This window comes from Microtus pennsylvanicus, chromosome 22, assembly GCF_037038515.1.
Source record: "Microtus pennsylvanicus isolate mMicPen1 chromosome 22, mMicPen1.hap1, whole genome shotgun sequence".
In the NCBI taxonomy this organism is placed as follows: Eukaryota; Metazoa; Chordata; class Mammalia; order Rodentia; family Cricetidae; genus Microtus; species Microtus pennsylvanicus.
In genome coordinates this window covers 3,724,724-3,752,683 of record NC_134600.1, presented here as the reverse complement: position 1 = coordinate 3,752,683, position 27,960 = coordinate 3,724,724, and the positions used below count along the sequence as shown (strand labels likewise).

Sequence of the window (27,960 nt, the reverse complement as noted above, 5' to 3'; positions counted from 1 at the left end):
ACCGAAAATCACCTCAACTATGCTTTTCTCAAAGAGTGAAGTAGCTGATGAGCTGATTAAGCACACTTTTGCACAGATTCTCTATTTGGACCACAAGGTCTTTTAAATTAGCAGATTATAAACACTATCAAAGAAAGCTATTTGTAAGAAATTTAAGTCTAGGATATGGCTTACGAGTGCAAGATAAAGGTTGGGATAAAGATATAGGGTTTTGGGGCTGAAGCGATGGCTCAGCAGTTACAAGCATCGCCAACTGTTCCAGATGTCCTGAGTTCAGTTCCCAGTAACCACAGGGAGGCTCACACTATCTATAATGGGATCTGATGCCTTCTTCTGGCAGCCAGGTGTATATGCAGATACAGTATCATAAACATAAAATAAATAAATTTTAAAAAATTTCACGTATATATGGTTTTATAAGACTAAAACCTTTAGATTATGTTTTCATTTGAAAATTGAAATAATCAATTATCTACGAGCATCACGTAAGAGAGTATAACTGAAGTATGCTGGAAAATGAACAATATTAAGCAATGAGTGAGAAAAGCAGATTACTTAAAAATAAGAAATAAAAAATGAAAGGCATATTTCCATCTGTAAGAGACAGGGGATATAGCAATTAAAGAACCCTCACTTTCCTTGTATGTGCCATGGACAGGTACCCTGTAAACTAACCTACACAATCACTTTACCACTGGACAGGTACCCTGTAAACTAAATGTACACAATCACTGTACCACTGGACAGGTACCCTGTAAACTAACCTACACAATCACTGTACCACTGAACAGGTACCCTGTAAACTAACCTACACAATCACTGTACCACTGGACAGGTACCCTGTAAACTAATGTACACAATCACTTTACCACTGGGCAGGTACCCTGTAAACTAACCTATACAATCACTGTACCACTGGACAGGTACCCTGTAAACTAACCTACACAATCACTGTACCACTGGACAGGTACCCTGTAAACTAACCTACACAATCACTGTACCACTGGACATGTACCCTGTAAACTAACCTATACAATCACTGTACCACTGGACAGGTACCCTGTAAACTAATGTACACAATCACTTTACCACTGGACAGGTACCCTGTAAACTAACCTACACAATCACTGTACCACTGGACAGGTACCCTGTAAACTAACCTATACAATCACTGTACCACTGGACAGGTACCCTGTAAACTAACCTACAAAATCACTGTACCACTGGACAGGTACCCTGTAAACTAACCTATACAATCACTGTACCACTGGACAGGTATCCTGTAAACTAACCTACACAATCACTGTACCACTGGACAGGTACCCTGTAAACTAACCTACACAATCACTGTACCACTGGACAGGTACCCTGTAAACTAATGTACACAATCACTTTACCACTGGACAGGTACCCTGTAAACTAATGTACACAATCACTTTACCACTGGACAGGTACCCTGTAAACTAACCTACACAATCACTGTACCACTGGACAGGTACCCTGTAAACTAACCTACACAATCACTGTACCACTGAACAGGTACCCTGTAAACTAACCTACACAATCACTGTACCACTGGACAGGTACCCTGTAAACTAACCTATACAATCACTGTACCACTGGACAGGTACCCTGTAAACTAACCTACAAAATCACTGTACCACTGGACAGGTACCCTGTAAACTAACCTATACAATCACTGTACCACTGGACAGGTACCCTGTAAACTAACCTACACAATCACTGTACCACTGGACAGGTACCCTGTAAACTAACCTATACAATCACTGTACCACTGGACAGGTACCCTGTAAACTAACCTACAAAATCACTGTACCACTGGACAGGTACCCTGTAAACTAATGTACACATCACTGTACCACTGGACAGGTACCCTGTAAACTAACCTACACAATCACTGTACCACTGGACAGGTACCCTGTAAACTAACCTACACAATCACTGTACCACTGGACAGGTACCCTGTAAACTAACCTATACAATCACTGTACCATTGGACAGGTACCCTGTAAACTAACCTACAAAATCACTGTACCACTGGACAGGTACCCTGTAAACTAACCTATACAATCACTGTACCACTGGACAGGTACCCTGTAAACTAACCTACACAATCACTGTACCACTGGACAGGTACCCTGTAAACTAACCTATACAATCACTGTACCACTGGACAGGTACCCTGTAAACTAACCTACAAAATCACTGTACCACTGGACAGGTACCCTGTAAACTAATGTACACATCACTGTACCACTGGACAGGTACCCTGTAAACTAACCTACACAATCACTGTACCACTGGACAGGTACCCTGTAAACTAACCTATACAATCACTGTACCACTGGACAGGTACCCTGTAAACTAACCTACACAATCACTTTATCACTGGACAGGTACCCTGTAAACTAACCTACACAATCACTGTACCACTGGACAGGTACCCTGTAAACTAACCTACACAATCACTGTACCACTGGACAGGTACCCTGTAAACTAACCTACACAATCACTGTACCACTGGACAGGTACCCTGTAAACTAACCTACACAATCACTGTACCACTGGACAGGTACCCTGTAAACTAACCTACACAATCACTGTACCACTGGACAGGTACCCTGTAAACTAACCTACACAATCACTGTACCACTGGACAGGTACCCTGTAAACTAACCTACAAAATCACTGTACCACTGGACAGGTACCCTGTAAACTAACCTACACAATCACTGTACCACTGGACAGGTACCCTGTAAACTAACCTACACAATCACTGTACCACTGGACAGGTACCCTGTAAACTAACCTACAAAATCACTGTACCACTGGACAGGTACCCTGTAAACTAACCTACACAATCACTGTACCACTGGACAGGTACCCTGTAAACTAAATGTACACAATCACTGTACCACTGAACAGGTACCCTGTAAACTAACCTACAAAATCACTGTACCACTGGACAGGTACCCTGTAAACTAATGTACACAATCACTTTACCACTGGGCAGGTACCCTGTAAACTAACCTACACAATCACTGTACCACTGGACAGGTACCCTGTAAACTAACCTACAAAATCACTGTACCACTGGACAGGTACCCTGTAAACTAACCTATACAATCACTGTACCACTGGACAGGTACCCTGTAAACTAACCTACACAATCACTGTACCACTGGACAGGTACCCTGTAAACTAACCTATACAATCACTGTACCACTGGACAGGTACCCTGTAAACTAACCTACAAAATCACTGTACCACTGGACAGGTACCCTGTAAACTAATGTACACATCACTGTACCACTGGACAGGTACCCTGTAAACTAACCTACACAATCACTGTACCACTGGACAGGTACCCTGTAAACTAACCTATACAATCACTGTACCACTGGACAGGTACCCTGTAAACTAACCTACACAATCACTTTACCACTGGACAGGTACCCTGTAAACTAACCTATACAATCACTGTACCACTGGACAGGTACCCTGTAAACTAACCTACAAAATCACTGTACCACTGGACAGGTACCCTGTAAACTAACCTATACAATCACTGTACCACTGGACAGGTACCCTGTAAACTAACCTACACAATCACTGTACCACTGGACAGGTACCCTGTAAACTAACCTACACAATCACTGTACCACTGGACAGGTACCCTGTAAACTAACCTACACAATCACTGTACCACTGGACAGGTACCCTGTAAACTAACCTACACAATCACTGTACCACTGGACAGGTACCCTGTAAACTAACCTACACAATCACTGTACCACTGGACAGGTACCCTGTAAACTAACCTACACAATCACTGTACCACTGGACAGGTACCCTGTAAACTAACCTACACAATCACTGTACCACTGGACAGGTACCCTGTAAACTAACCTACACAATCACTGTACCACTGGACAGGTACCCTGTAAACTAACCTACACAATCACTGTACCACTGGACAGGTACCCTGTAAACTAACCTACAAAATCACTGTACCACTGGACAGGTACCCTGTAAACTAACCTACACAATCACTGTACCACTGGACAGGTACCCTGTAAACTAAATGTACACAATCACTGTACCACTGGACAGGTACCCTGTAAACTAACCTACAAAATCACTGTACCACTGGACAGGTACCCTGTAAACTAATGTACACATCACTGTACCACTGGACAGGTACCCTGTAAACTAACCTACACAATCACTGTACCACTGGACAGGTACCCTGTAAACTAACCTACACAATCACTTTACCACTGGACAGGTACCCTGTAAACTAATGTACACATCACTGTACCACTGGACAGGTACCCTGGAAACTAACCTACAAAATCACTGTACCACTGGACAGGTACCCTGTAAACTAACCTACACAATCACTGTACCACTGGACAGGTACCCTGTAAACTAACCTACACAATCACTGTACCACTGGACAGGTACCCTGTAAACTAACCTACACAATCACTGTACCACTGGACAGGTACCCTGTAAACTAACCTACACAATCACTGTACCACTGGACAGGTACCCTGTAAACTAACCTACACAATCACTGTACCACTGGACAGGTACCCTGTAAACTAACCTACAAAATCACTGTACCACTGGACAGGTACCCTGTAAACTAACCTACAAAATCACTGTACCACTGGACAGGTACCCTGTAAACTAACCTACACAATCACTGTACCCCTGGACAGGTACCCTGTAAACTAACCTACAAAATCACTGTACCACTGGACAGGTACCCTGTAAACTAACCTACAAAATCACTGTACCACTGGACAGGTACCCTGTAAACTAACCTACAAAATCACTGTACCACTGGACAGGTACCCTGTAAACTAACCTACAAAATCACTGTACCACTGGACAGGTACCCTGTAAACTAACCTACACAATCACTGTACCACTGGACAGGTACCCTGTAAACTAACCTACACAATCACTGTACCACTGGACAGGTACCCTGTAAACTAACCTACAAAATCACTGTACCACTGGACAGGTACCCTGTAAACTAACCTACACAATCACTGTACCACTGGACAGGTACCCTGTAAACTAAATGTACACAATCACTGTACCACTGGACAGGTACCCTGTAAACTAACCTACAAAATCACTGTACCACTGGACAGGTACCCTGTAAACTAATGTACACAATCACTTTACCACTGGGCAGGTACCCTGTAAACTAACCTACACAATCACTGTACCACTGGACAGGTACCCTGTAAACTTAATGTACACAATCACTGTACCACTGGACAGGTACCCTGTAAACTAACCTATACAATCACTGTACCACTGGACATGTACCCTGTAAACTAATGTACACAATCACTTTACCACTGGACAGGTACCCTGTAAACTAACCTACACAATCACTGTACCACTGGACAGGTACCCTGTAAACTAACCTACACAATCACTGTACCACTGGACAGGTACCCTGTAAACTAACCTACACAATCACTGTACCACTGGACAGGTACCCTGTAAACTAACCTACACAATCACTGTACCACTGGACAGGTACCCTGTAAACTAACCTACACAATCACTGTACCACTGGACAGGTACCCTGTAAACTAACCTACACAATCACTGTACCACTGGACAGGTACCCTGTAAACTAACCTACACAATCACTGTACCACTGGACAGGTACCCTGTAAACTAACCTACACAATCACTGTACCACTGGACAGGTACCCTGTAAACTAACCTACACAATCACTGTACCACTGGACAGGTACCCTGTAAACTAACCTACACAATCACTGTACCACTGGACAGGTACCCTGTAAACTAACCTACAAAATCACTGTACCACTGGACAGGTACCCTGTAAACTAACCTACACAATCACTGTACCACTGGACAGGTACCCTGTAAACTAAATGTACACAATCACTGTACCACTGGACAGGTACCCTGTAAACTAACCTACAAAATCACTGTACCACTGGACAGGTACCCTGTAAACTAATGTACACATCACTGTACCACTGGACAGGTACCCTGTAAACTAACCTACACAATCACTGTACCCCTGGACAGGTACCCTGTAAACTAACCTATACAATCACTGTACCACTGGACAGGTACCCTGTAAACTAACCTACACAATCACTTTACCACTGGACAGGTACCCTGTAAACTAATGTACACATCACTGTACCACTGGACAGGTACCCTGGAAACTAACCTACAAAATCACTGTACCACTGGACAGGTACCCTGTAAACTAACCTACACAATCACTGTACCACTGGACAGGTACCCTGTAAACTAACCTACACAATCACTGTACCACTGGACAGGTACCCTGTAAACTAACCTACACAATCACTGTACCACTGGACAGGTACCCTGTAAACTAACCTACACAATCACTGTACCACTGGACAGGTACCCTGTAAACTAACCTACACAATCACTGTACCACTGGACAGGTACCCTGTAAACTAACCTACACAATCACTGTACCACTGGACAGGTACCCTGTAAACTAACCTACACAATCACTGTACCACTGGACAGGTACCCTGTAAACTAACGTACACAATCACTGTACCACTGGACAGGTACCCTGTAAACTAACCTACAAAATCACTGTACCTCTGGACAGGTACCCTGTAAACTAACCTACACAATCACTGTACCACTGGACAGGTACCCTGTAAACTAACCTACACAATCACTGTACCACTGGACAGGTACCCTGTAAACTAACCTACAAAATCACTGTACCACTGGACAGGTACCCTGTAAACTAACCTACACAATCACTGTACCACTGGACAGGTACCCTGTAAACTAAATGTACACAATCACTGTACCACTGGACAGGTACCCTGTAAACTAACCTACAAAATCACTGTACCACTGGACAGGTACCCTGTAAACTAATGTACACAATCACTTTACCACTGGGCAGGTACCCTGTAAACTAACCTACACAATCACTGTACCACTGGACAGGTACCCTGTAAACTTAATGTACACAATCACTGTACCACTGGACAGGTACCCTGTAAACTAACCTATACAATCACTGTACCACTGGACAGGTACCCTGTAAACTAATGTACACAATCACTTTACCACTGGGCAGGTACCCTGTAAACTAACCTACACAATCACTGTACCACTGGACAGGTACCCTGTAAACTAACCTACACAATCACTGTACCACTGGACAGGTACCCTGTAAACTAACCTACACAATCACTGTACCACTGGATAGGTACCCTGTAAACTAACCTACACAATCACTGTACCACTGGACAGGTACCCTGTAAACTAACCTACACAATCACTGTACCACTGGACAGGTACCCTGTAAACTAACCTACACAATCACTGTACCACTGGACAGGTACCCTGTAAACTAACCTATACAATCACTGTACCACTGGACAGGTACCCTGTAAACTAACCTACACAATCACTGTACCACTGGACAGGTACCCTGTAAACTAACCTACACAATCACTGTACCACTGGACAGGTACCCTGTAAACTAACCTACAAAATCACTGTACCACTGGACAGGTACCCTGTAAACTAACCTACACAATCACTGTACCACTGGACAGGTACCCTGTAAACTAACCTACACAATCACTGTACCACTGGACAGGTACCCTGTAAACTAACCTACACAATCACTGTACCACTGGACAGGTACCCTGTAAACTAACCTACAAAATCACTGTACCACTGGACAGGTACCCTCTAAACTAAATGTACACAATCACTGTACCACTGGACAGGTACCCTGTAAACTAACCTACAAAATCACTGTACCACTGGACAGGTACCCTGTAAACTAATGTACACAATCACTTTACCACTGGGCAGGTACCCTGTAAACTAACCTATACAATCACTGTACCACTGGACAGGTACCCTGTAAACTAACCTACACAATCACTGTACCACTGGACAGGTACCCTGTAAACTAACCTACACAATCACTGTACCACTGGACAGGTACCCTGTAAACTAACCTACACAATCACTGTACCACTGGACAGGTACCCTGTAAACTAACCTACACAATCACTGTACCACTGGACAGGTACCCTGTAAACTAACCTACACAATCACTGTACCACTGGACAGGTACCCTGTAAACTAACCTACACAATCACTGTACCACTGGACAGGTACCCTGTAAACTAACCTATACAATCACTGTACCACTGGACAGGTACCCTGTAAACTAACCTACACAATCACTGTACCACTGGACAGGTACCCTGTAAACTAACCTACACAATCACTGAAAGGGTTATTTGCATTTAAACCAAGACAACGTGAAGCCTATTATCCAATACAATTGTAATTTTTATAGTTGTATAAAGAAATGACTGCTGAAAAATAAAATAGTTAATTCTAAAGAAAAACAAAACACCGTTCCTTGCCCACCGTGCTGCACCCACAAATAGATACCTTAAAGTCAATTCCTCCTACGAAGATGCGGTTAGGGATCACAGTTCCGTATCTCGGGGCACTTGTTTGGTTATTCAAAGGCACAGGCGATACAGGATTGGGGGATGGAGATAATGAATCTGTCTGTGTTTGATTTGTTGTCTGCTGTAAAATAAAGTCATTTTAAACTTTTAGCACTGGGCATGAGTTTTAATGCAGGTTCATTAAAACAGTCATTTAGGCAAGACATCATCTACTAGACTTGACCTTTATTCCAAAATTATGAAGACCACAGTTAGAGTTCATAGTTTTTGTGGGAAGTAAAAATGAAACAAAGTACTTCATTCTAGAGAGGTGCTGTCTATTAGACAGACTACTCAGATGTACTTAAGATAATTATAAGGTATGAGACTGTTAAGGAAGTACACTAAATAGCCCGCAGCAGTGGAGCACACATTTAATCCCAGCGCTCTGGAGGCAGAGGCAGAAGGATCTGTGAGTTTCGTGGCCATCCTGGTCTACAAGAGCCAGTTCCAGGACAGCCAGGGCTACACAGAGAAAACCTGTCTCCAAAAAACAAAACAAAAACCTAAAAACCCCAAGAGCCAAAAACCAAGAGAAAAGGAAAAAAATGAAAAAACTCTTAAATTCATAAAGAGGTCAGAAGGTGAGAAAGGACAGCCCAGGTCTGCGTGCTGCTCAGCCCTGGCCACTGCACAGGTGGTAAAGCTGGCCTGGCACTCAGTTAGGCAGTGCTGCTCTCTTGTTACAGAACACCAACATTAGACAAAGCCGCTAACTTATGATCTATCAAGATAGGCAGAAGCATTCTTTGATCATGTCTGAATACTGATAAAAACAAAAACACTGTCCAAACCATGACAACTGGCAAACATTGCTTTGTCCTGGATAATCTGAACAACCTTTTCTTCTTCATCAGTTTTACTTTTTAAATAACAATTTATGCAATCATAGAAATATTCCCATTACCTCAAAAAATGCATTCCAGGTAAAGCCCTTATCACTAAAATTCTGTCTATAAGTCTCAAGCCTGTATTGTATAAATCAAATTATTAGCGCCTGAGAGAACCCATGGTATAGTTTCTTTCTAGTTCCAATGACTTCACAGACACAACTCAATTATAGATGTGTTCTTGGTAGCAGTTGGGTAGTATAAAGAGCCTTGCCAACTTAATAAACTTGGATAATTTTACCCTGAAAAAAAATCAAAATTTTAAATGCATGTATCTATTTGAGAATGTGACTGATATTTGAAGAAATTACATATCAAGCTGGGTGAAGTGGTGCCTGCCTCCAACCCCTGCTCTTGGGAGGCAAAACCAGGCAGATTTCTGTGACTTTAAGGCCAGCCTGGCTTGCATAGTTCTAGGCCAGTCAGGGGTAATCAGTGAAACATTTACATACCTAAACGTTACGGGAAAATTACATGCCTAACATTTCCATGACAAAGAATTGAGCTCGGTATATATCCATTATGTTCATACTTCTAAATTGGAAGACTTAATATATCAATATCAGTGTATAAGGCTTTGCATAATGGCAATCAAATAGATTTGTATTGTAAGATAAAAAAAATCAAGAAATGTATTTTTAGCCGGGCGGTGATGGCGCACGCCTTTAATCCCAGCACTCAGAGGCAGAGGCAGGCGGATCTCTGTGAGTTCGAGACCAGCCTGGTCTACAAGAGCTTAGTTCCAGGACAGGCTCCAAAACCACAGAGAAACCCTGTCTCGAAAAAAAAAAAAAAGAAACGTATTTTTAAAAAACTACTTCTTTCTTTCTGGGAAGACTAAACAGATGTTTGAGACAAATTTGGCATACTAAGTCTTTCAAAAATATGAAAGTTCATAACTCGCCGAGAAACATCACAATGAAGTTTTAACTTAGATAATAGAATTGTTCTTTTCTGTATTTGTCCTTTTCCATTTTATTGGCTAACAAAACTACTATTTTAAATGTTCTGTAACTAAAATAAAAAAGGCAAATTCCCTGTCCTCATGAATATCATATCATAGTAGTACAAAATAACAGATAAATATAACATATTGTATGTTAGAATATGGAAAAGAAACAGAGATGAACAGCAATATGCAATACTAATAAAAATAATAGAAGTCATTTCTATTTCAACAGAGGACATCTCTAGTTGTAAACAGTACCAGTGGTGTTCTAGAAAATATGGTACTACCAGAGAGCATCTTTAGCTTCAATACAGAAAACCTTGTCTCTCTGCGCTTTTATTTTTAGTATAGAACTTATTAATAATAACAAAGTCTTCCCAAAGTCTTTAAAAACAAAGGCATTCAATGAAAGTTCTAGTTTGTCCTCATGTTTAAGAATGTCCTCCATTCTTCCTGAGAGGGGAGGATGAAAGCAGCCCCAAATGAAGAGACACGAGGCTACCCACCGAGAAAAAGGAAAAATACCGATAAAAACCAACCACCCATCCACCTCAGTCCCTTGTTCTAAAGGTTCCTATTCTGTTGTGAATGTCATCTGCTTACTTTCCCCTTTATTATTTACCACCTTCTAAAAGGATATATGTATCTGTCAGTTGGCACTATACTATAATACAAAGGCAGGAAGTTTAAACATACACACTTAAAACACCGCAACGTGTAAACCGGCGGGCACCGTTACACAGCAAGGGTTCAAAGAGTATTTGTTGAGCGTGTGAACGCCTAGATCTGGGTTTCAGGAGAAACCTGCTTAGCACGTGCCCAGCCGCTGGCTAAGGACCGAAGTACCGGTTATATTCTAGAACCCACGGGACTGTTCGCAGCCACACGGCTCCGGGAGAGGACACCTCGAGGTTCCTGAGAGAGCAGCGGTGGATCTAACGGGAAGCTCCCATTGTCAACCGTTCGGAAGCACGGACGGAGGGGCTGCTCCGGGGCAGCCAGCGGGCGGGTGGCAAGCGTGACCATTTTGGAGTCGATTTAGACACTCTTCCCTGGGGTTTCACCGAGAGCCCCATCTTTGCAAAGGCAGAAGGAAGGGGTGTGTGGGGGGGGAGGCTAACCGTCACCGTCACCGCCTCGGTGCTCCTTCCCCTCGGAGGCCAGCAGCTGGAGGCGAGGGCCGCATGGACGCCTTCCTCGGCTTCTCTCAGGTCATCGTGGACGGGGGCGCCGACGCGAGGGTCCCCCCCCTCCCCGCCAAAGTGCGGGAGGGAAAAGAAGGCCAGCCAGCGAGAAATCTTGCCCGGCAGACCCGCCAGCAGCCGTGGCGGGAACCCTCAACGGCACCGACCACGCGCAGGCGGCCTCGCGCGGGCTCCGCCCCCAACAACGCGCTGGGTGTCCGCTGATTGGCTACCGGCCAGGCGCGGGGGCGGGGCGGCACGGGACCAGGCTGCGCTGGCTGCCCATTGATTGGCTGCCGGCCGGGCACGGGGCGGGGCGAGGCGGCACGTTACCAGGCTGCCCTGGGGCCCGGTAGGCCCCGGGCTGGGCCCAGGCCTGCCCCGGGGGAGCGGGCGAGCGAGCAGGCGGGCGGGCGGCGCGCGTAGCCCCGGCCTTCCCGAGCTCAGGCCTCCCCCGGGCGGAGCGTCGACGGCCGCACGACCGTCAATTGCGGGCAACGAGAGGGTGTCCCCGCCAGGGCGAGCGTCGACGGCGCCGCCGTTTGGGCGGGAAAGCGTTGCGAGGGCGGGAAAGTGGCGGCGCTCGTTGAGCACGGAGGACCGAGCCTCCCAGCGGTCCCCGGCCGGCCGTTTCCCCGCGCTGCCCTCCCGCCCACCTTCGTCCAGACCCCAGGCCGCCCCGTCCTCACACCCCGACGGCTGCTCGTCCCCCGCGGGGGCCGCACCGCCTTCCTCCCCAACCGAAGAGCAGCGAGCGTTTTGGCTCCGAAGCACAACCTTCCGGGGATCTCCCCTCCCCCCCCCCGACCCCGACACTCACCGCCCGGGACTCTGTCTCCATCTTTCCCGTCCGCTCTTCAGAGAGGCAGCGGGAGGCGCAGGAGCGTCAAGTTGGAAGGCGTGTTCCGTGGAAGCGAGCCGGCGCGGCTCCCGTCGGGGACTCGCTCCCCCTGGCGGCGGCGGCTGCAGCGGCGCAGTCTCCGAGACGGGCGGGCGGGGCGGGGGTGGGGGGGGGGAGAGGAGGCGGCGACGCTGTGCGCAGGTCCAGGGGGGCGCTGGGCGTGAGGCGGCTCGCACTGCCCTGGGGCGCTCGGCCTTGGACTGCTCGCCCTGCCCAGGGCGCTCGGCCTTGGACGGCTTGCACTGCCCTGGGGCACTCGGCGCTCGGCGGCTCGCCCAGCCCGGGGCGCTCGGCCTTGGAGGGCTCGCCGTGCCCGGGGGCGCTCAGCGCGGGGCGCCTCGCACTGCCGGGGCGCTTGGCATTGGACGGCTCGCACTGCCCAGGGAACGGTAGGTTGGCGTGGGATGGCTCGCGTGGCGGGAGACAGTTCACACTGCGGGGGACGGCGTGGGTTGGCGTGGGACGGTTCGCACTGCCTGGGGGCGCTCGGCGTGGGATGGCAGGGGTGGCAAGGCGGGGCGGCGTGAGAAACGCGCTCCCCTCACAAGGCCTACCTGTGCCCTGTGGAAGTCGAGAAAGACCAGATGCGGCAAGCTGTTGCCCTCCTAGCGCTGCAGCAGGGCCCTCGGGGACTTCCGACGGCTCGTTTGACGGCTGGTTTGGCTGGTTCCAGGACGGAAGACGGTTTCCTCCGGCAAACCTGCTCCCCTTCCCAGCGCAGAAGCCGCCGCAGGCGCAGGCGTAGCACCTGCAGTCTCGGTCACTCACCCCTGCCCGCGTCAGGGCTTGGGAAGCAGAGGCAGGGGCGTCTCTGAGTTCAGGGTCAGCCTGTACGTAGTGAGTTCCAGGACGGTTAAGGGCTACACAGTGAAGCCCTGTCTCACCCTCAGTTCGCCTCACTCTCCGACCATTAAAAAGATAAATAAAACCGAGGCGAGAGAGCTTGAGGGAACCAGCTTCATGATACTTGGCCCGGTAGCTTTCGGATCTCCTTTAAAGGACTGCCTTGCAAGTACCATTTCTAAAAGTTCGCAGAGAGCCCGTCTTATATGTTGAATAGTATGTAATTCCAGTTAGATAACCTCACATAATACGGGCTGCCATTAGTCTAAGCGACCATCCACCATGACTCATTTTGTTTCGGCACGATCACTCACTTCTCACTCCAATTCTTCCCGATATCAATTCTCCGTTGTATCACAGCTGAATAAACAGGCGGATCAGTATTTTGGTCAAGGTTTAAAACTATAGCAAATTTAGCTTGAGGATTCTGCAACCCCAGTTCTTGAAGCCGTCAGCATCAGCAAGCGTTAAAAGTTACTTCTGTGGCAACCTGTGTACTCGGTACTGTAAAATTTGTCCTCAAAATACGCTGCAACTATATCGATTTTAATGCCTACAAATTAGTTATCAAAAAAGTACCTAAAAGGTCAGACAGGAAACAGCTTTAGTTCATTTTAAATGAAGCATCCTAAACGTTGTCGTATATTTCTGCATACAATTTTAGTTTTAGTTTTTGTGGGAAAGTGTTACGAGCTGGGGGACTTCAGCTCCAGGTTCTTTTCGAGTAATATCTATGAGGACTCTGTGCCCTTCTCCCCAGAGAGTGATGAGTAACCAGATCAAGCAAGAGAATTGTTTTTATACTATCCAATGCACCAATGGGCTTTACCATCTTAGTAGGCATGGGGGACTGATAATGGGCAACACACAGGCAATTCAATATCACAGTTATTAATCCTACTAAACCTAATACATAAAACCAATTCATAACCTTAATCTAACTTATCACTTATTCATAAAACACTTCTTAACCTTAACTTATCCATTAACATTTCCTAATCTTTCAATTATCCATAAGATATCTCTTAACATTTCACACACTAAACATGTGTATTGACACGTCTATGCTCTTCTCTTAACATCTCTTACACGCATTAAATACGCTCATGCATATATACAGATACATGCTCAAATATACACCACATATAATATGTTGCAGTTTACAAACCTTAGTGTCTCACTTGTTTCAGGGTCTCCTAGGATACGCGTGCTTTCCAGTTTTTCCATCAGTCTGTTCCGTTCATAGCTTTTGCATCTTGGTCTGTTTTTTGTGGCTGATGAGTGACACCGATTAGGTAATTTAGTGAAATAAAAGAGTTCTGCTTTGAGTCATGATTTTGGAGGTCCAAAGTCAAATGCTGCTTCTGGTTATGACAATCTGCAGGAATCCTGAGGTGGTACAGGACATCACACAGCAAGAGGCAGTGTGTGTGTGTGTGTGTGTGTGTGTGTGTGTGTCTGTGTGTGTGTCTGTGCCTGTCTGTCTGTCTGTCTTCTAGTCCCTCTCCTCATAAAGCTTCTTGGATTCAATCGTGGTCATCCACCCTGATGGTTATCTAATTCCGATCACCGTCCCAAACCCAACCTTGAAGATGATTTGAGTCCAGTTCCCACTGTCTTAATTCCTGTCTTTGTCACTGTTCCATTGTTGTAAAGAGACACCGTGACCACAGAAACTCACAGAAAGGAAGCATTGGCTTGGGGCTGACTCACAGTTTGAGAGGGAGCAGAGAGTTCTACATCTGAATACTTGGGCAGCAGGAAGAGAAGAGAGAAGGCTGCTGGGCCTGGCTTGAGCTTCTGAAGCCTCAAGGCAGTGACTTGTGTCCTCCAACAAGGCCACTACTTCCAACCCCTCCTAAGCAGTGCCACTCCCTGATGACCAAGCATTCCAGTATATGAGCCAATGGGGCCATCCTTATTCACACCCCCACAGTTCCTCACAATGGCGAGTAAATTTCAATTCATAAACCTTTGGGGGACATAAGCTGTATCCAAAGGACAGCGTCCCTCACCCCCCAGGACTCACCTAGACCGCCTGCTCGCCTGTCTTCCCTTGCTGACAGGTAAGCTTTCTAGCTCCATGTTCCAATTCTTAGTTATTTCCAGGAACTTACAGAGTGACGCCAGGTGCTAGTGGCACACATCTTTAATCCCAGCACTCAGGCGGATCTCTGAGTTTGAGGTCAGCCTGGTGTACAGAACGAGTTCTGGGATAGCCAGGGCTACATAGAGAAACTGCCTCGAAAATCAAATCAATCAAACAAAAAAAACAACAAAAGTAAACCAAAACAAACAACAAAACAAAACTTAGAGAATGAAGTGACCATATCTCTGTGCACCAACCTCTGTGCTGTGGCAGTGGGATGTGTTCATGATCAAACGCCTGGTTCTTGTTTTGACAGGAAGAGGTAGTAGATGTTCATGGGAGTGTGAAACTCAGATAACTAGGTGTGTGTGTGTGTGTGTGTGTGTGTGTGTGTGTGCGCGCGCGCGTGCGCGCGCACGCCTGCATGAATATATGTGCACATCCGGTGTAAGAGGTGCCAGGTATACGAGTAGCTCAGACCAGGGAGTGATTCAGTTTGATAGATAAAAACCACATTAAAAAGATATATTTAAAACATGTCTCTGCTTCCATTTTTTTTTAAATTTCTTTTGTTACCAGATGCGCCAACTTTGTTTTTCCCCCTGGGGATAGTTATTAGATGCCTTATTTTTTCTACAATGATTGGATGTTTGAAATAGAAGAGATGAGAGGCAGAGGTTGTAAGACAACGAAGGGCCAGGTCAGATTTCCTCTGCAGGGAGCATGGTGCTTACTTTGGCAAGGGCAAATATGGAAATGATTAAGATGAGTGCTTATCAGACTTACTGGAAATCCGTTGTAAAAGTTAATCTGATGTTGCCGCTTATCTTGAGTCTAGATGGACACAGGAGTTGAACACAATACAGCTGAAAGTGGCGGCAAATATCCATAATCCTAGCACTCGGGGTGGGGAGATAGGAGGCGCTCGAGTTCAGGTCTGCCTGGGTTATCTATCGAGATCCTGATGAGGGTGGGTGAGGGGAGAGAGAAACACACAGAGGCAGAAGCAGAGTCTGCTGCCAGCACAAGGGAGGAACATGAGAATCATCTGTACAATAAGGTGAATTAACCAGTGACCCCTTGCCCCACTGTCTACTTTACCGTAAACCCCGTAAACTTGGCCTTTTCTACTTTAGACGTTAGACAGTTCTGGGCTCACGGCTGGCCTATGACTCCTTGCTGGTGAGACCAGAAACCAACAGCTTCTGGAAGTTTCTTAAGGCTATGTTTAATATACAAAGAAAAATGTTCAGTTGTGAGCTGTAAGAAGAATCAGCTTATTATATATAGATAGAAACTAGGAACCTAGAAGTTTAGGCCTGGCTAGGCAGCAGCTGGCCCAATTCACTGTGGCACCTTCCTGGATTGAATGAGGGGTAGTTTATCATTTCCAGAGAACCATCTTCCCCTCTGTCTCCCCTCAGTGGTGGAAAAGTGTAAAGTTTGATCAATTCTCCAGAATGGGTGTCCTGTTTGCTGCTTTTGTGAAGATGGATCGTCTCTCACCTGGCACCTCCCGATCTCCGAACTCTCTCGTGGTCTGGCTCGGGGTTATCCTAAGCTCGTTGGTTAGTTTCCTAGCCTCTTAGATGCCAGAGATTGCTTTTTAAAAGATGGACAAGTAACAACTTTGTGGAGGACAATACCCTAGCATAATCACACCGGGCTAATCAATATGCTTATTTCTCATCCTTCTTACTCTTCAATGGCAAAACATTCGTCTTGAAAGCAGTTTCCAAACATACATCACTCTGTGGTCACCAGGGTGTGTAATAGATCACTACGCTTATTTCTCGTGTCTAAACGAAACTTGTGCTCTGACTAGATCTCCCTTCCTACTTTCTCCAACCTCTGGTGACACCACTCTCCATGCTTCTCAATTTGGAAGCGTTGTTACACCCCAGGGAGTGTAATGTCGCGCAGGGTCATTTACTTTGGTACAAGTCGTGCGGTTTCCTTGTTTCTCCGAGACTGAATGGTCTAATATTGTGTCTATTTGCCACCTTCCTGTGTTCACTGACATACGCTTTCACGTGTCTGTTGTCGCGAACAGTGCTGCAGAGAAACAGATGTCAGTTCCTTGTCTACACCAGAAAGTTTTTAAAGTGTTTTCATACGGGTAGCCGAAGTGTATGTAGTAATCCCCATGCCCACCAAGAGTGTCCGATTCCCTAACATCCTAACCACTTACTGAGGAGCGAATCTACAGGCTCTATCTCAGCAAGTCTCTCCTACTGAGCTACACCCCCAGTTCAAAATTAGGTCCCCCCCTCCTCTTCTTCATTTTCTCCTCTATTTTGTCTAGGCTTCTCTCAGCCTCCTGGTTCACTCAACCCCTCTGCCTTAGTTTCCTGAAAACCTCGGCGCCACAGCTTTGGATGCTTGCCATTCTGAAAGTTGTGACACCTTGTGATTTTAGTTGGGTTATTTTTCTTGAGTTGCTTGAGCTCCTTATATATTTTTGATATTAGCTTATTAGGTGTATCGGTTATAAGTAATTATTTTCTCCTACTTTATAGTTGTCTCTCTTTTTTCCCTTGGCAATGCAGAAGTTTTTGTCAACTTTTTCTTTCCTAACTTGTAGTTTTGGGATTATGACCAATAAATTATTGACCGGATCAATGGCATGGGGGTTTCCCCTTGTTTTCTTCTAGTACTTTTAGAGGTTCGGGTCTTATGCTTAAGTCTTTAGTAAGTTTTAGTTGGTTTTTATACGTAGTGTGAGAGATCAATCCATCCTTCAGTTTTCTTAGCCCCACGTATTGAAGGGGGTCCTTTCAATGTTACGTGTTCTTTATCTCTTTGCTGAAAGTCAGTTGACCATAAATCATGCAAGTTGATTTGTGGTCTTTTTATCCCATTCCATTGGTTTTTTGTGTCTGTTTTTATGTCAGTGTCATGAAACTTTGATTATACAGCTTTGTAACATAGTTTGAAACAAGAGACCATTGCCTACAGAGTGTTCTCTCTCTCTCTCTCCTCCACAATATATGTGTGTGTCACTAAAGATAGCTTCGGCTATATGTTAGCAGTCCTTGTATATGTGTGTTCCATATGAATTCTATGCTTTTTCTATTTCTTTGAAAAATTCCATTGTTATTTTGATAGTGGTCAGTTTGAATGTGAATATTGCTTTGGGCAGTATGAATATATTAACTATAATAATTCTTCTAACCCTTGAATACAGGATCATCTTCAATTTCTTTACTGTTTTATTTTTTTGTTTGTTTGTTTTTGTTTTTTGTTTTTTTCGAGACAGGGTTTCTCTGTGGTTTTGGAGCCTGTCCTGGAACTAGCTCTTGTAGACCAGGCTGGGCTCGAACTCACAGAGATCTGCCTGCCTCTGCCTCCTGAGTTTCTTTACTGTTTTATAGCTTTCCGTTTATATATCTTTTTTGCTTAAATTTGCTTCTAACTATTTTTCTGCTATTATAAATAGGATTGTGAGTTTAATATTTAAAGGACAGGTTGCTGTTGGTATATAAAATTACTATTGACTTTTGCGTGTTGATTTCATATGCTACAGTATTACTGATTCTTTATCCATTTACAGAAGCATGGCTTGAATAATTGTATACACATTTCTCTCTTTTTTTGTATACACAATTTCAATTTCTTTTTAAGGTAAGGCCTTATGTTTAGGAACATCTTACCTTCAAAATTCCTTGACTGTACATTATCAGGTATTTGCTTACAAACAAGAAATCTACTGTATACTACATACAGCATGAGTACAAGCCAGACTTCACTGGGAGAGTGATTACTAAGAAAGGGCTCAGTTCACGGTGCTTGCTTCAGCTCTTCCTCTACACCAGCTGCTCTCACCTCTTGACTATTGGCTCTGCTGATTTCTAATATCTTCCCACTTTCCTCTCACACCTCCGTTTGAGGTACGAGGCATTTTTCTGAATATTATAATGTTCTTAGTTCACGCTTCTCATACTCTTAGGTACTTTGGCAATGTTTTCCGTTTCTACAGGAGGTCTCTCCATACTATTTCCCGCACATGAACACTTGTTGAGTTATCATTTGCCCTCTCCTCTAGCAACTTCAGTTTTCCTGAGTGTTGGGCGACTGCTGCTTTGGTGCCCACTGAGCTTTCATAGCAGATGGGCCATCACGTGCCGTGGTGCACAGGGAGTGGGCTCCTTCACGCCTATAGCCTCAGAGCCCTGCACATTCAATGTTCTCACTGCCAAGCTTCCATATGGGATAGCAGAAGCCTTCACTAACATAACCTATATCCATGGCGTGAACGAACACAGGCTCATAGCCATCATGTTTTATTACCACATTGCAAGATGTATATAACTGCTGGGCATTGAGAATGAAAGTTCATCCTGGTGCGTGTTGTGAGTTGGGTTCCTCAGCAAAGAGACTGCATGTAGCACGGAAAATAAAAACCCAGAGGCAGATATTGGGGTTCAATCTGAAGATAAGAAAAGCAAAACAACTACGCTGCTAAGTTAGTTCTTACTTCTATGAAAACTTCAGATGGAAAGAGAGCAAATTTCTCTCATTCCATTTTATATTCCTCTCTAGGGCTGGGATTAAAGGCATGCACCACCACTGCCAGCCTCTATAGCTAACTAGTGTGGCTGCTGGGATTGAAGGTGTGTGCCCACTGCCCGGCCTGTATGGCTAACTAGTGTGGCTGCTGGGATTGAAGGTGTGTGCCACCACTGCCCGGCCTCTATAGCTAACTAGTGTGGCTGCTGGGATTGAAGGTGTGTGCCACCACTGCCCGGCCTGTATGGCTAACTAGTGTGGCTGCTGGGATTGAAGGTGTGTGCCACCACTGCCCGGCCTGTATGGCTAACTAGTGTGGCTGCTGGGATTGAAGGTGTGTGCCACCACTGCCAGCCTCTATAGCTAACTAGTGTGGCTGCTGGGATTGAAGGTGTGTGCCACCACTGCCCGGCCTCTATAGCTAACTAGTGTGGCTGCTGGGATTGAAGGTGTGTGCCACCACTGCCCGGCCTGTATAGCTAACTAGTGTGGCTGCTGGGATTGAAGGTGTGTGCCACCACTGCCCGGCCTGTATAGCTAACTAGTGTGGCTGCTGGGATTGAAGGTGTGTGTGCCACCACTGCCCGGCCTGTATGGCTAACTAGTGTGGCTGCTGGGATTGAAGGTGTGTGTGCCACCACTGCCCGGCCTCTATAGCTAACTAGTGTGGCTGCTGGGATTGAAGGTGTGTGTGCCACCACTGCCCGGCCTGTATGGCTAACTAGTGTGGCTGCTGGGATTGAAGGTGTGTGTGCCACCACTGCCCGGCCTGTATAGCTAACTAGTGTGGCTGCTGGGATTGAAGGTGTGTGCCACCACTGCCCGGCCTCTATAGCTAACTAGTGTGGCTGCTGGGATTGAAGGTGTGTGCCACCACTGCCCGGCCTGTATAGCTAACTAGTGTGGCTGCTGGGATTGAAGGTGTGTGCCACCACTGCCCGGCCTCTATAGCTAACTAGTGTGGCTGCTGGGATTGAAGGTGTGTGTGCCACCACTGCCCGGCCTGTATGGCTAACTAGTGTGGCTGCTGGGATTGAAGGTGTGTGCCACCACTGCCCGGCCTCTATAGCTAACTAGTGTGGCTGCTGGGATTGAAGGTGTGTGTGCCACCACTGCCCGGCCTCTATAGCTAACTAGTGTGGCTGCTGGGATTGAAGGTGTGTGCCACCACTGCCTGGCCTCTATAGCTAACTAGTGTGGCTGCTGGGATTGAAGGTGTGTGCCACCACTGCCCGGCCTCTATAGCTAACTAGTGTGGCTGCTGGGATTGAAGGTGTGTGTGCCACCACTGCCCGGCCTCTATAGCTAACTAGTGTGGCTGCTGGGATTGAAGGTGTGTGCCACCACTGCCCGGCCTGTATGGCAAACTAGTGTGGCTGTTCTGTGTTCTGGTCTTCAGGAAAGCTTTATTTATTAAAATACAAATGAAATGCCACTACATTTCTGCCTTTGTTTTAAATAAAAAGAAGGCTATAACTAATATAGGAGAAATGATATACAATAAGTACAATAAGTATATACAATATATACAGGCAGTAGATACATCAACAATATCTAGTCCATTTGAGTTTGACAAATTCAGAGAAAATACTCCGTATCAATCCTATCTTGGTGAGTCCAAAGACTTGTACTTTATTTACTTTCTATCATAACTTGCTTTCTGCGACAGGTAAACAAGGGAAACTAACTAGAGAGGCTCCGCATGGAGTTTCCCAGTGGCAAAGGATTACCTTGAATGTTCCTCATTGACCTACACTTATTAGTCCAGCGAGAGGACTAAGACTTCCTATATTGCTGAGGAGTTACAGAGGGAAGAGTTATGTTGATGACCACTTCCTATGTGCTAAATAATCCTCTCTGGAGAACTCTGAACTCACTGGGTGCTGGCACTCAGGAGGCAGAGGCAGGCGGATCCTTCTGCAGCCTGGTCTGCAGCGGGAGTTCCAGGACCATCTTCATTCTTCCCGTGGTTTGGATCTTGAATGTCCTTCATAGCCCATTCATTAAAGATTCAGCCTGCAGCTGTGCTCTCTGGGGAGGTGGTAGCCCCTGGGAGTCGGGACCTGCGGGGAGTTTTTACTGCACTGGGAGAGCTCCCTTGAAGGACACTGTGACCTTTGTCTCCCTACTCTTGCAGTCGCAGCCTCCGCGAGGCAGGCAGGCAGGCACACGGAGTTTTTAATGTAAGATTGTAGGCACGAGACACCTTCTGAGCTTATGGCAGAAGACGACAGAACTTAAAAACCCCTCTCTTCATATATTCCAAAATTCTCAAGGTCGAGTGGATTAGAGAGCCTTCCAGAAGAGATGCTCAAAGTCTTTATCAATTCCTGTGCACTCGTGTTCAGAGAAGGCACAGGGAAGACTGCTAAGGAAGAGAAGGCATGAGAGCCCAACTTGGACATTTTGAATGGAGACAAAACATTTTGCAAACTGTATGCTGTACTTTCTGGCTTTTCCTTATTTGAAAGCCACTGACCTTGTTGGGAGCTGTGAACCCCCCAGATCCTGAATTTCTTGTAATCCCCTGATCTGAGTGCTTACAGCTGCTCGGAGCACGAGACCCTCAGGAGTTCCTGATGGCAGGGGAGTGGTTTCTGGTGCGTTTGGCTGGGGCGTGGCTATCAGTCAAGGATCCCTATATAAGATGCCCCTGGACACAATAAAGGGGACATTCTTGGGGGAATTCAAGGATGACCTGTGTCTCTGTGTGTCTTTGTGTGTTTCAATCTCCAGCCCCTTGCCTGGCTCACCAACTGTATGGTAGCGCATAGAGCGCAGACGGGCGTGGTGCGCTACAGACCTTTATTGTTAGATGATAATAATAATATCTTAAAGTGAATATGAAGGCATGTACAAACGTAGGAAAGGAAATCTTGGTAATTAATACTCATATCAGAAGATGATGAACAAGATAACTGTAGCATTATCCATCTTCAAATAACAAGTCACAAACAGAAACTTCATTAAAGTGACACGGAAAGCTGAAGCAAGGACAGCTGTAAAAGACACAAATCAGATGTAATGATCACTGAGTACCAGAAAAATAATAATTTAAAATCAATTTTATCTCTGAGGACAAAATGAAAGTATTTCCCATGTAACAGAGTTGTGACACTTGCTATTTTGGCTGTAGTTCTCATCCTCTCACTAGAGGGCGGTGTTGCTTCTAAAACCAGAGCTCACTGTTCTTCTCTAGGACCTTCAAGAAAAGGTAAAAGTCACGTCTTCCCAGCCTTGCCCAGGGTAAATGTCAAACGTGACTCTCCCGGAGAGCTCCAACCAGTTCTGACTGTTTGGAGCCTCAGGCGAGCTAGATAAAAAAGTGAGGAGGAGCTGGCTAGCAGAGCTAAAGTCAGTGTCCGCCCTAACCAGCCCCAAGGCTCATTTTTCCTGTTAAAGAACTGCCCTAGGTGTGACCCCCAAGAAGCCAGTGCAGGCTTAAAAATGCTAGAGTTCTGACAGATTTCTGGGGCTACACGACTGAAGAATTTCTTGGTGCTCTTGGCAGAGTCAAGGAAAAACAGTCTTGAATTATGAAATAATTAGTAATTGAAATACTTTTAATGCTCTCTGGTTTCATACAAACCTCAGTGCTCCAAATCTTTTAAATAAAAATGCAGTCTTCTATTTCTCTAGGGATCATAAGCTATTGTCTGCATTTGCTCGTAGTGTGGTTAATTCAGTTGAATCCCTGCTCCACGCAATGATCTCTCCACTTGGTGGAAAGGGCAAAATGGATTTATTCAGAATTAGAGACAGAGATGAGGTTAACCCCTTATCAGATAGGAACGTTTTTTCGTAGAGACTGAACTTGCCAATGACCTTGTAGTTGCGTGGCTCCCTCCCGTCGGTGTTTCGCGTTAGGCGTCGTCCCCAGGGTTTTGGTTGGTCTGTTTCCTCTTACCCTGCCTCTTTCACCCAGCTCATTGTCATATTTATCAGATTGCAGAGTGAACGTAGAAACCGCTCGTAGAACCTCCAGGCTCGTGTGAAACCCCAGGGTTCTAGCAAACCCTAGTTTATCTCCGCATGGGCTTGGCATAAGGATTTGCAGGGAGAGCTTGCATTTCACCCCTGGCGGTGCCAAGTGTCACCCCCACGCCGCACGTGTGACAGTCTCACTCAGATTTGCCACTTTGCAAAGTGTTTCCTCCGGCATCTCCCTGGGATCCCCCTCCTCCCACCTCCCCTCCCCATTTTGGGTGCACCTTCAGGCTGCTTGAGCGTTTCTAAACTTCCTAAAATGTACTCCGAGTGCCTGCGGGAGGGCACACTGGCGCGCGCACCCTCGCCCCGTACCCGAGCCGGGGCCGGGCGGGCTCGGAGCTCCAGCACACATTCCATTCTTCGCTCTCGGGCACACCCCTCCGCGGTGTGGATTGGTCGGGCCGAACCCCCCCGGCGAGCCTCGGCTCCTGAGAGGCTCAGACGCCTGCCAATCCCCGCGGGCTGTCAAAACAAGTCTTTCCCTCCCTGTCACAGGCGAGCGGAGTGGAGGCCACCGCCGCACTTCCTGGGGCCGCCGCGCCGCGGTCGGCGGGCAGGTGGCGGGTGGCCCGTCCGCAGTCACCGCTCCGGCCGCACGCGTCCCGGCTCGGGAGGCTCCTGGCCCGGCGCCCGGCGCCTTTTGTCTGCGCCGAGCGGGCGTTTGCATCACATCTCCGGTACCTCCCGCTGCTTTTCAGCCTGCTTCTCCCTCCCGCTCGCATCTTCTCCCCGCCCCCCGCCGCCTGCCCGCGCCGGCCCGCTGACCTCCTGGACCATAGCCCGAGGACGCCTCTGCCCCAGCGATGTCTCCTCTCCACAAAGTTGCGGCGATCTTTGCAGCCGCCGTCGGACGCTAAGACCAAGTCCGGCGGGGCTTTCTCCGGGTGCCTGAGCGCACCCCTGCCGGGGGCTGGACTTCGGTGTCGGTCGTGCTGTCTCGCCGGGAGCTTCCGAAACGTGCTTGGCCATGGCCGAGGGCGCGGCTGGCAGGGAGGGTCCGGTGCCTCTCGACGCTGCCGGAGGCGAAGACGACCCCCGAGCCTCTGCCGACCCTGCCTCCGGGGACGCTGCACCCGCGGCCTCGGGTGGCCGGATGAGGGACCGTCGCAGCGGGGTCGCACTGCCAGGCGCCGCAGGGCCCCCCGGGGACACCGAGGCCGGCCTCCTGGAGGCTGCGCGAGCGACCCCCAGGCGCAGCAGCATCATCAAGGTAAGCCGAGCTGCAGCGGCCCAGAGCGTGGATGTGGGCGTCGGAGAGGTAGGGGACCCCCGGCAGGATGTTCATTGCCCCAGACAGGCATTGCAGGCAGGGCATTGTTTTCTCCCACCTCCTTCATTGCCAAACCTTCCTGCCTAGTCCGGAGGTTCCCAGACTCTGCTCTTGGCCCTGAGAAGCAGAAGTGATTTCCCGTCTGACAGCCAGGGAAAAGTTCCCCTCTGCGCTCTGCGCTTCTGCGGTTTGATGGATGCTTTCCCTCATTTTCTGGGCAAGCTTCACTAACCGGTGGATGGGGAGGAGGAAGGGAGGACTTGGGATAAATGCAGACCTGCGGGCTGGCTGTGCGTTCTCCAGCTGAGGGCAAGCTTTTCCCCATCAGCAAAGGCGAAGCATAGCGTACTTTCAAGAGTGTGGGGGAAATCTCCCCCCAGATACAAACGGTGCCAAAATCCTGAAATGCTTGAACTTTGCAGATAGGCAGGCAGAGTTTGCAGCCTAGAGAGGATGAAGGAAGAGCTCAGTCAGAGTTTTCGCGCTGCAGAAAACACACATCCGGGAAAAACGTTCCCAGACTCCCCTAGCACCCCCAGAGGATTTGCCTTTATCCATCTGCCAAGGAACTGTAAACCTTTCTTCGCCCCTATTTGTTTATGTCTGTCTCCCACGCCAAACTTGTTTCCCCTGTTTGAAAGTTCATCTTTCCGGTGCATGACTTTGGAGTAATTTTTTTCAGGTAAGCCTCTTGGCAGTGACTCTAGGATAGGGCCGTTTGGCGTAGGTCCATGTGATTACTGCGTACATGCGAGATCAAAGTTGGTCTTGGTAGAGCGTATGTGGATACACATGTATCCATGTGTGGATACACACACCACACTACAGAAAAAAGGACTTGGAAGGAAGGACGGTGGAAGGATTACTGTTCAGCTTACTGACTTACTGGGTAGGCTCCTGCTTTCAGAAAGCCTGCTCAGGCTTAAACCGAGCAGCCTTTGGTCGTGTGTGTCTTCTTTCCCGAGCTACCAACCCCAGCGTTTGGGCCCTCATCCATCTAGCTCCAAGCACTATCTACGCTTTCCCCCCAAACACGGACCCTCAGAAATTCAAAAGCTACAGGGAGATTCCTATGTGAAAAGTGCACAGGAATTTCAAGTAACCTGTTTATTCTGTGGCTCTCTCATAATATGAAGAGAGCATTATAGTCTGGATGTGAATTTGGATAAAAGAGAAATGGCCCTCTTAATACTCCATGTCAGAAATCACACTGTCTCGAAACATAGTACTGTACATATTTAGTATCGTACGTAATTAGGAAACAGGTACATTTGGTGTACAAGATGCAGATTCTGCGAGAGGACCTGTGGGGTAGTTTAAAACATATGACAGCAAACGCAGTGGGTCTTTATAATATTGTGAAACATACAAGCCATGCGGCATAAGGACTGTGCAAATTCTTGCAGCCAGTTTTACTACTCTGAAATTGCTGTGCCACTAGGTGTGTGCTTCTACGTGTTGGAAATCCTGGGGATGTGGTCACGCAGGCTTGAGACTCAGCAGTCAAGGGCTTGACACGGGAGGGTCTTCATTTCCAATGTAGCCTCCTGCACACAGCCATACCTTGCCTCAAAAGAAACAAGCCCGGCCCCTGGACTACATGCTCCTGTGCGGTTTATATTCTTGTAAGGGTCGGCCCTGAGTGATGGTGCCTCCTTTGTTTGGAAGTTTGTTTGGTGACCAAAAGGAAGACAACAGAACATTACGTTTTTCTCCATTTAATGGTAAATTAAATAAACGCTTAATAAATGGTGTTTAAAATTAAAGATACTACAAAATTAGATGAACTATTTTAAAGTATATTTATTTGAAAAATATACCTATAATTAAAACAACTAAACCTCGTAAAGGAGTGCTTTGTAGGGCTTTGCGCTACTTCACACTCCCATTTACACAGCCTACCCTGTAGCTATTAACACTTTCTTATGCATCCCTTCCAAAATAGTCCACGCGCTTGCAGGCATATGTATCTATGACTGTGTATCTGTGACTAACGGCTGAGGCCCTCAGTAGCTACAATGACATTTGACTAGAATGTATTGGCTTCATACCTTCACATCTGCATCTAACATTTTCGGTGCCCAGAGGATTGACTAAGGGCATTATGATGAGCAGATTAAACTTCAAAGATGGCCTGGGAACGGGTAGGTGGCAGTCGTTGGGATTTGTCCCCAGCGACCTTCCTTTTCTTCTCAGGGCAAGAGACAGGTGGGCTCTTTTCTACTCTTTCTGAGGTCAAGAATATGTTTATTTATGTCTTGAATCTTTTGTCACGTGGCTTGGTTACTTTAATGGAGCAAAAATGAGCATATACCAGAAGGCACCATTATAATTAGAAACATCGAGGGAGGAAAGATACATTTCTGCTCATGGTTTCCGAGATCTCGGTCCATGGTTACCGTCGGTGTTTCTAGGCCTGCAGCAAGGCAGTCCACCACGGTGGAAACCCTCCTAGGGCCTCTCCCCAGTGATTTACTCCCTACATCTGGGCCTCAGCTCTGCTTCTCGTGGCACCCCAATAATCCCACCAAATTATGACCTCTGTTCGGGTTGACCTAGATGAATGGTTTAATTATTTAAATGCTAATTCTCTATGAGCATGACTATTAGATCAGCACAGTGCATTCCTCCATCCTGCCAGGAAACAGACTCCCTTGTATATTAATTAAAGGAATGTTTTCGGTTAATTTGCCCTTCCTAAATTTGAAAACATGTATAGCCGAGAAAAGGATTTCCTTCTGCGCTGATGGGAACAGTCA

General features: G+C 46.8%; 2 protein-coding genes across 2 annotated transcripts in view; one reads left to right on the top strand and one right to left on the bottom strand.

The window, feature by feature from the left end:
• Boll (boule RNA binding protein) overlaps positions 1-12,440 on the bottom strand; it is a 66,736-nt gene extending 54,296 nt beyond the window's left edge. The window contains exons 1-2 of the mRNA XM_075956336.1: positions 12,420-12,440; positions 8,515-8,658 (exon numbers count right to left, since the gene is read on the bottom strand). Of these exons, the coding sequence (XP_075812451.1) occupies positions 8,515-8,658; positions 12,420-12,440 (165 nt within the window). The remainder of the gene's footprint in view (positions 1-8,514; positions 8,659-12,419) is intronic.
• A 12,314-nt stretch (positions 12,441-24,754) lies between these two features.
• Positions 24,755-27,960, top strand: part of Plcl1 (phospholipase C like 1 (inactive)) — a 269,564-nt gene continuing 266,358 nt past the window's right edge. Inside the window, exon 1 of the mRNA XM_075956000.1 lies at positions 24,755-25,141. Within this exon, the coding sequence (XP_075812115.1) occupies positions 24,899-25,141 (243 nt within the window). The 5' untranslated portion in view covers positions 24,755-24,898. The remainder of the gene's footprint in view (positions 25,142-27,960) is intronic.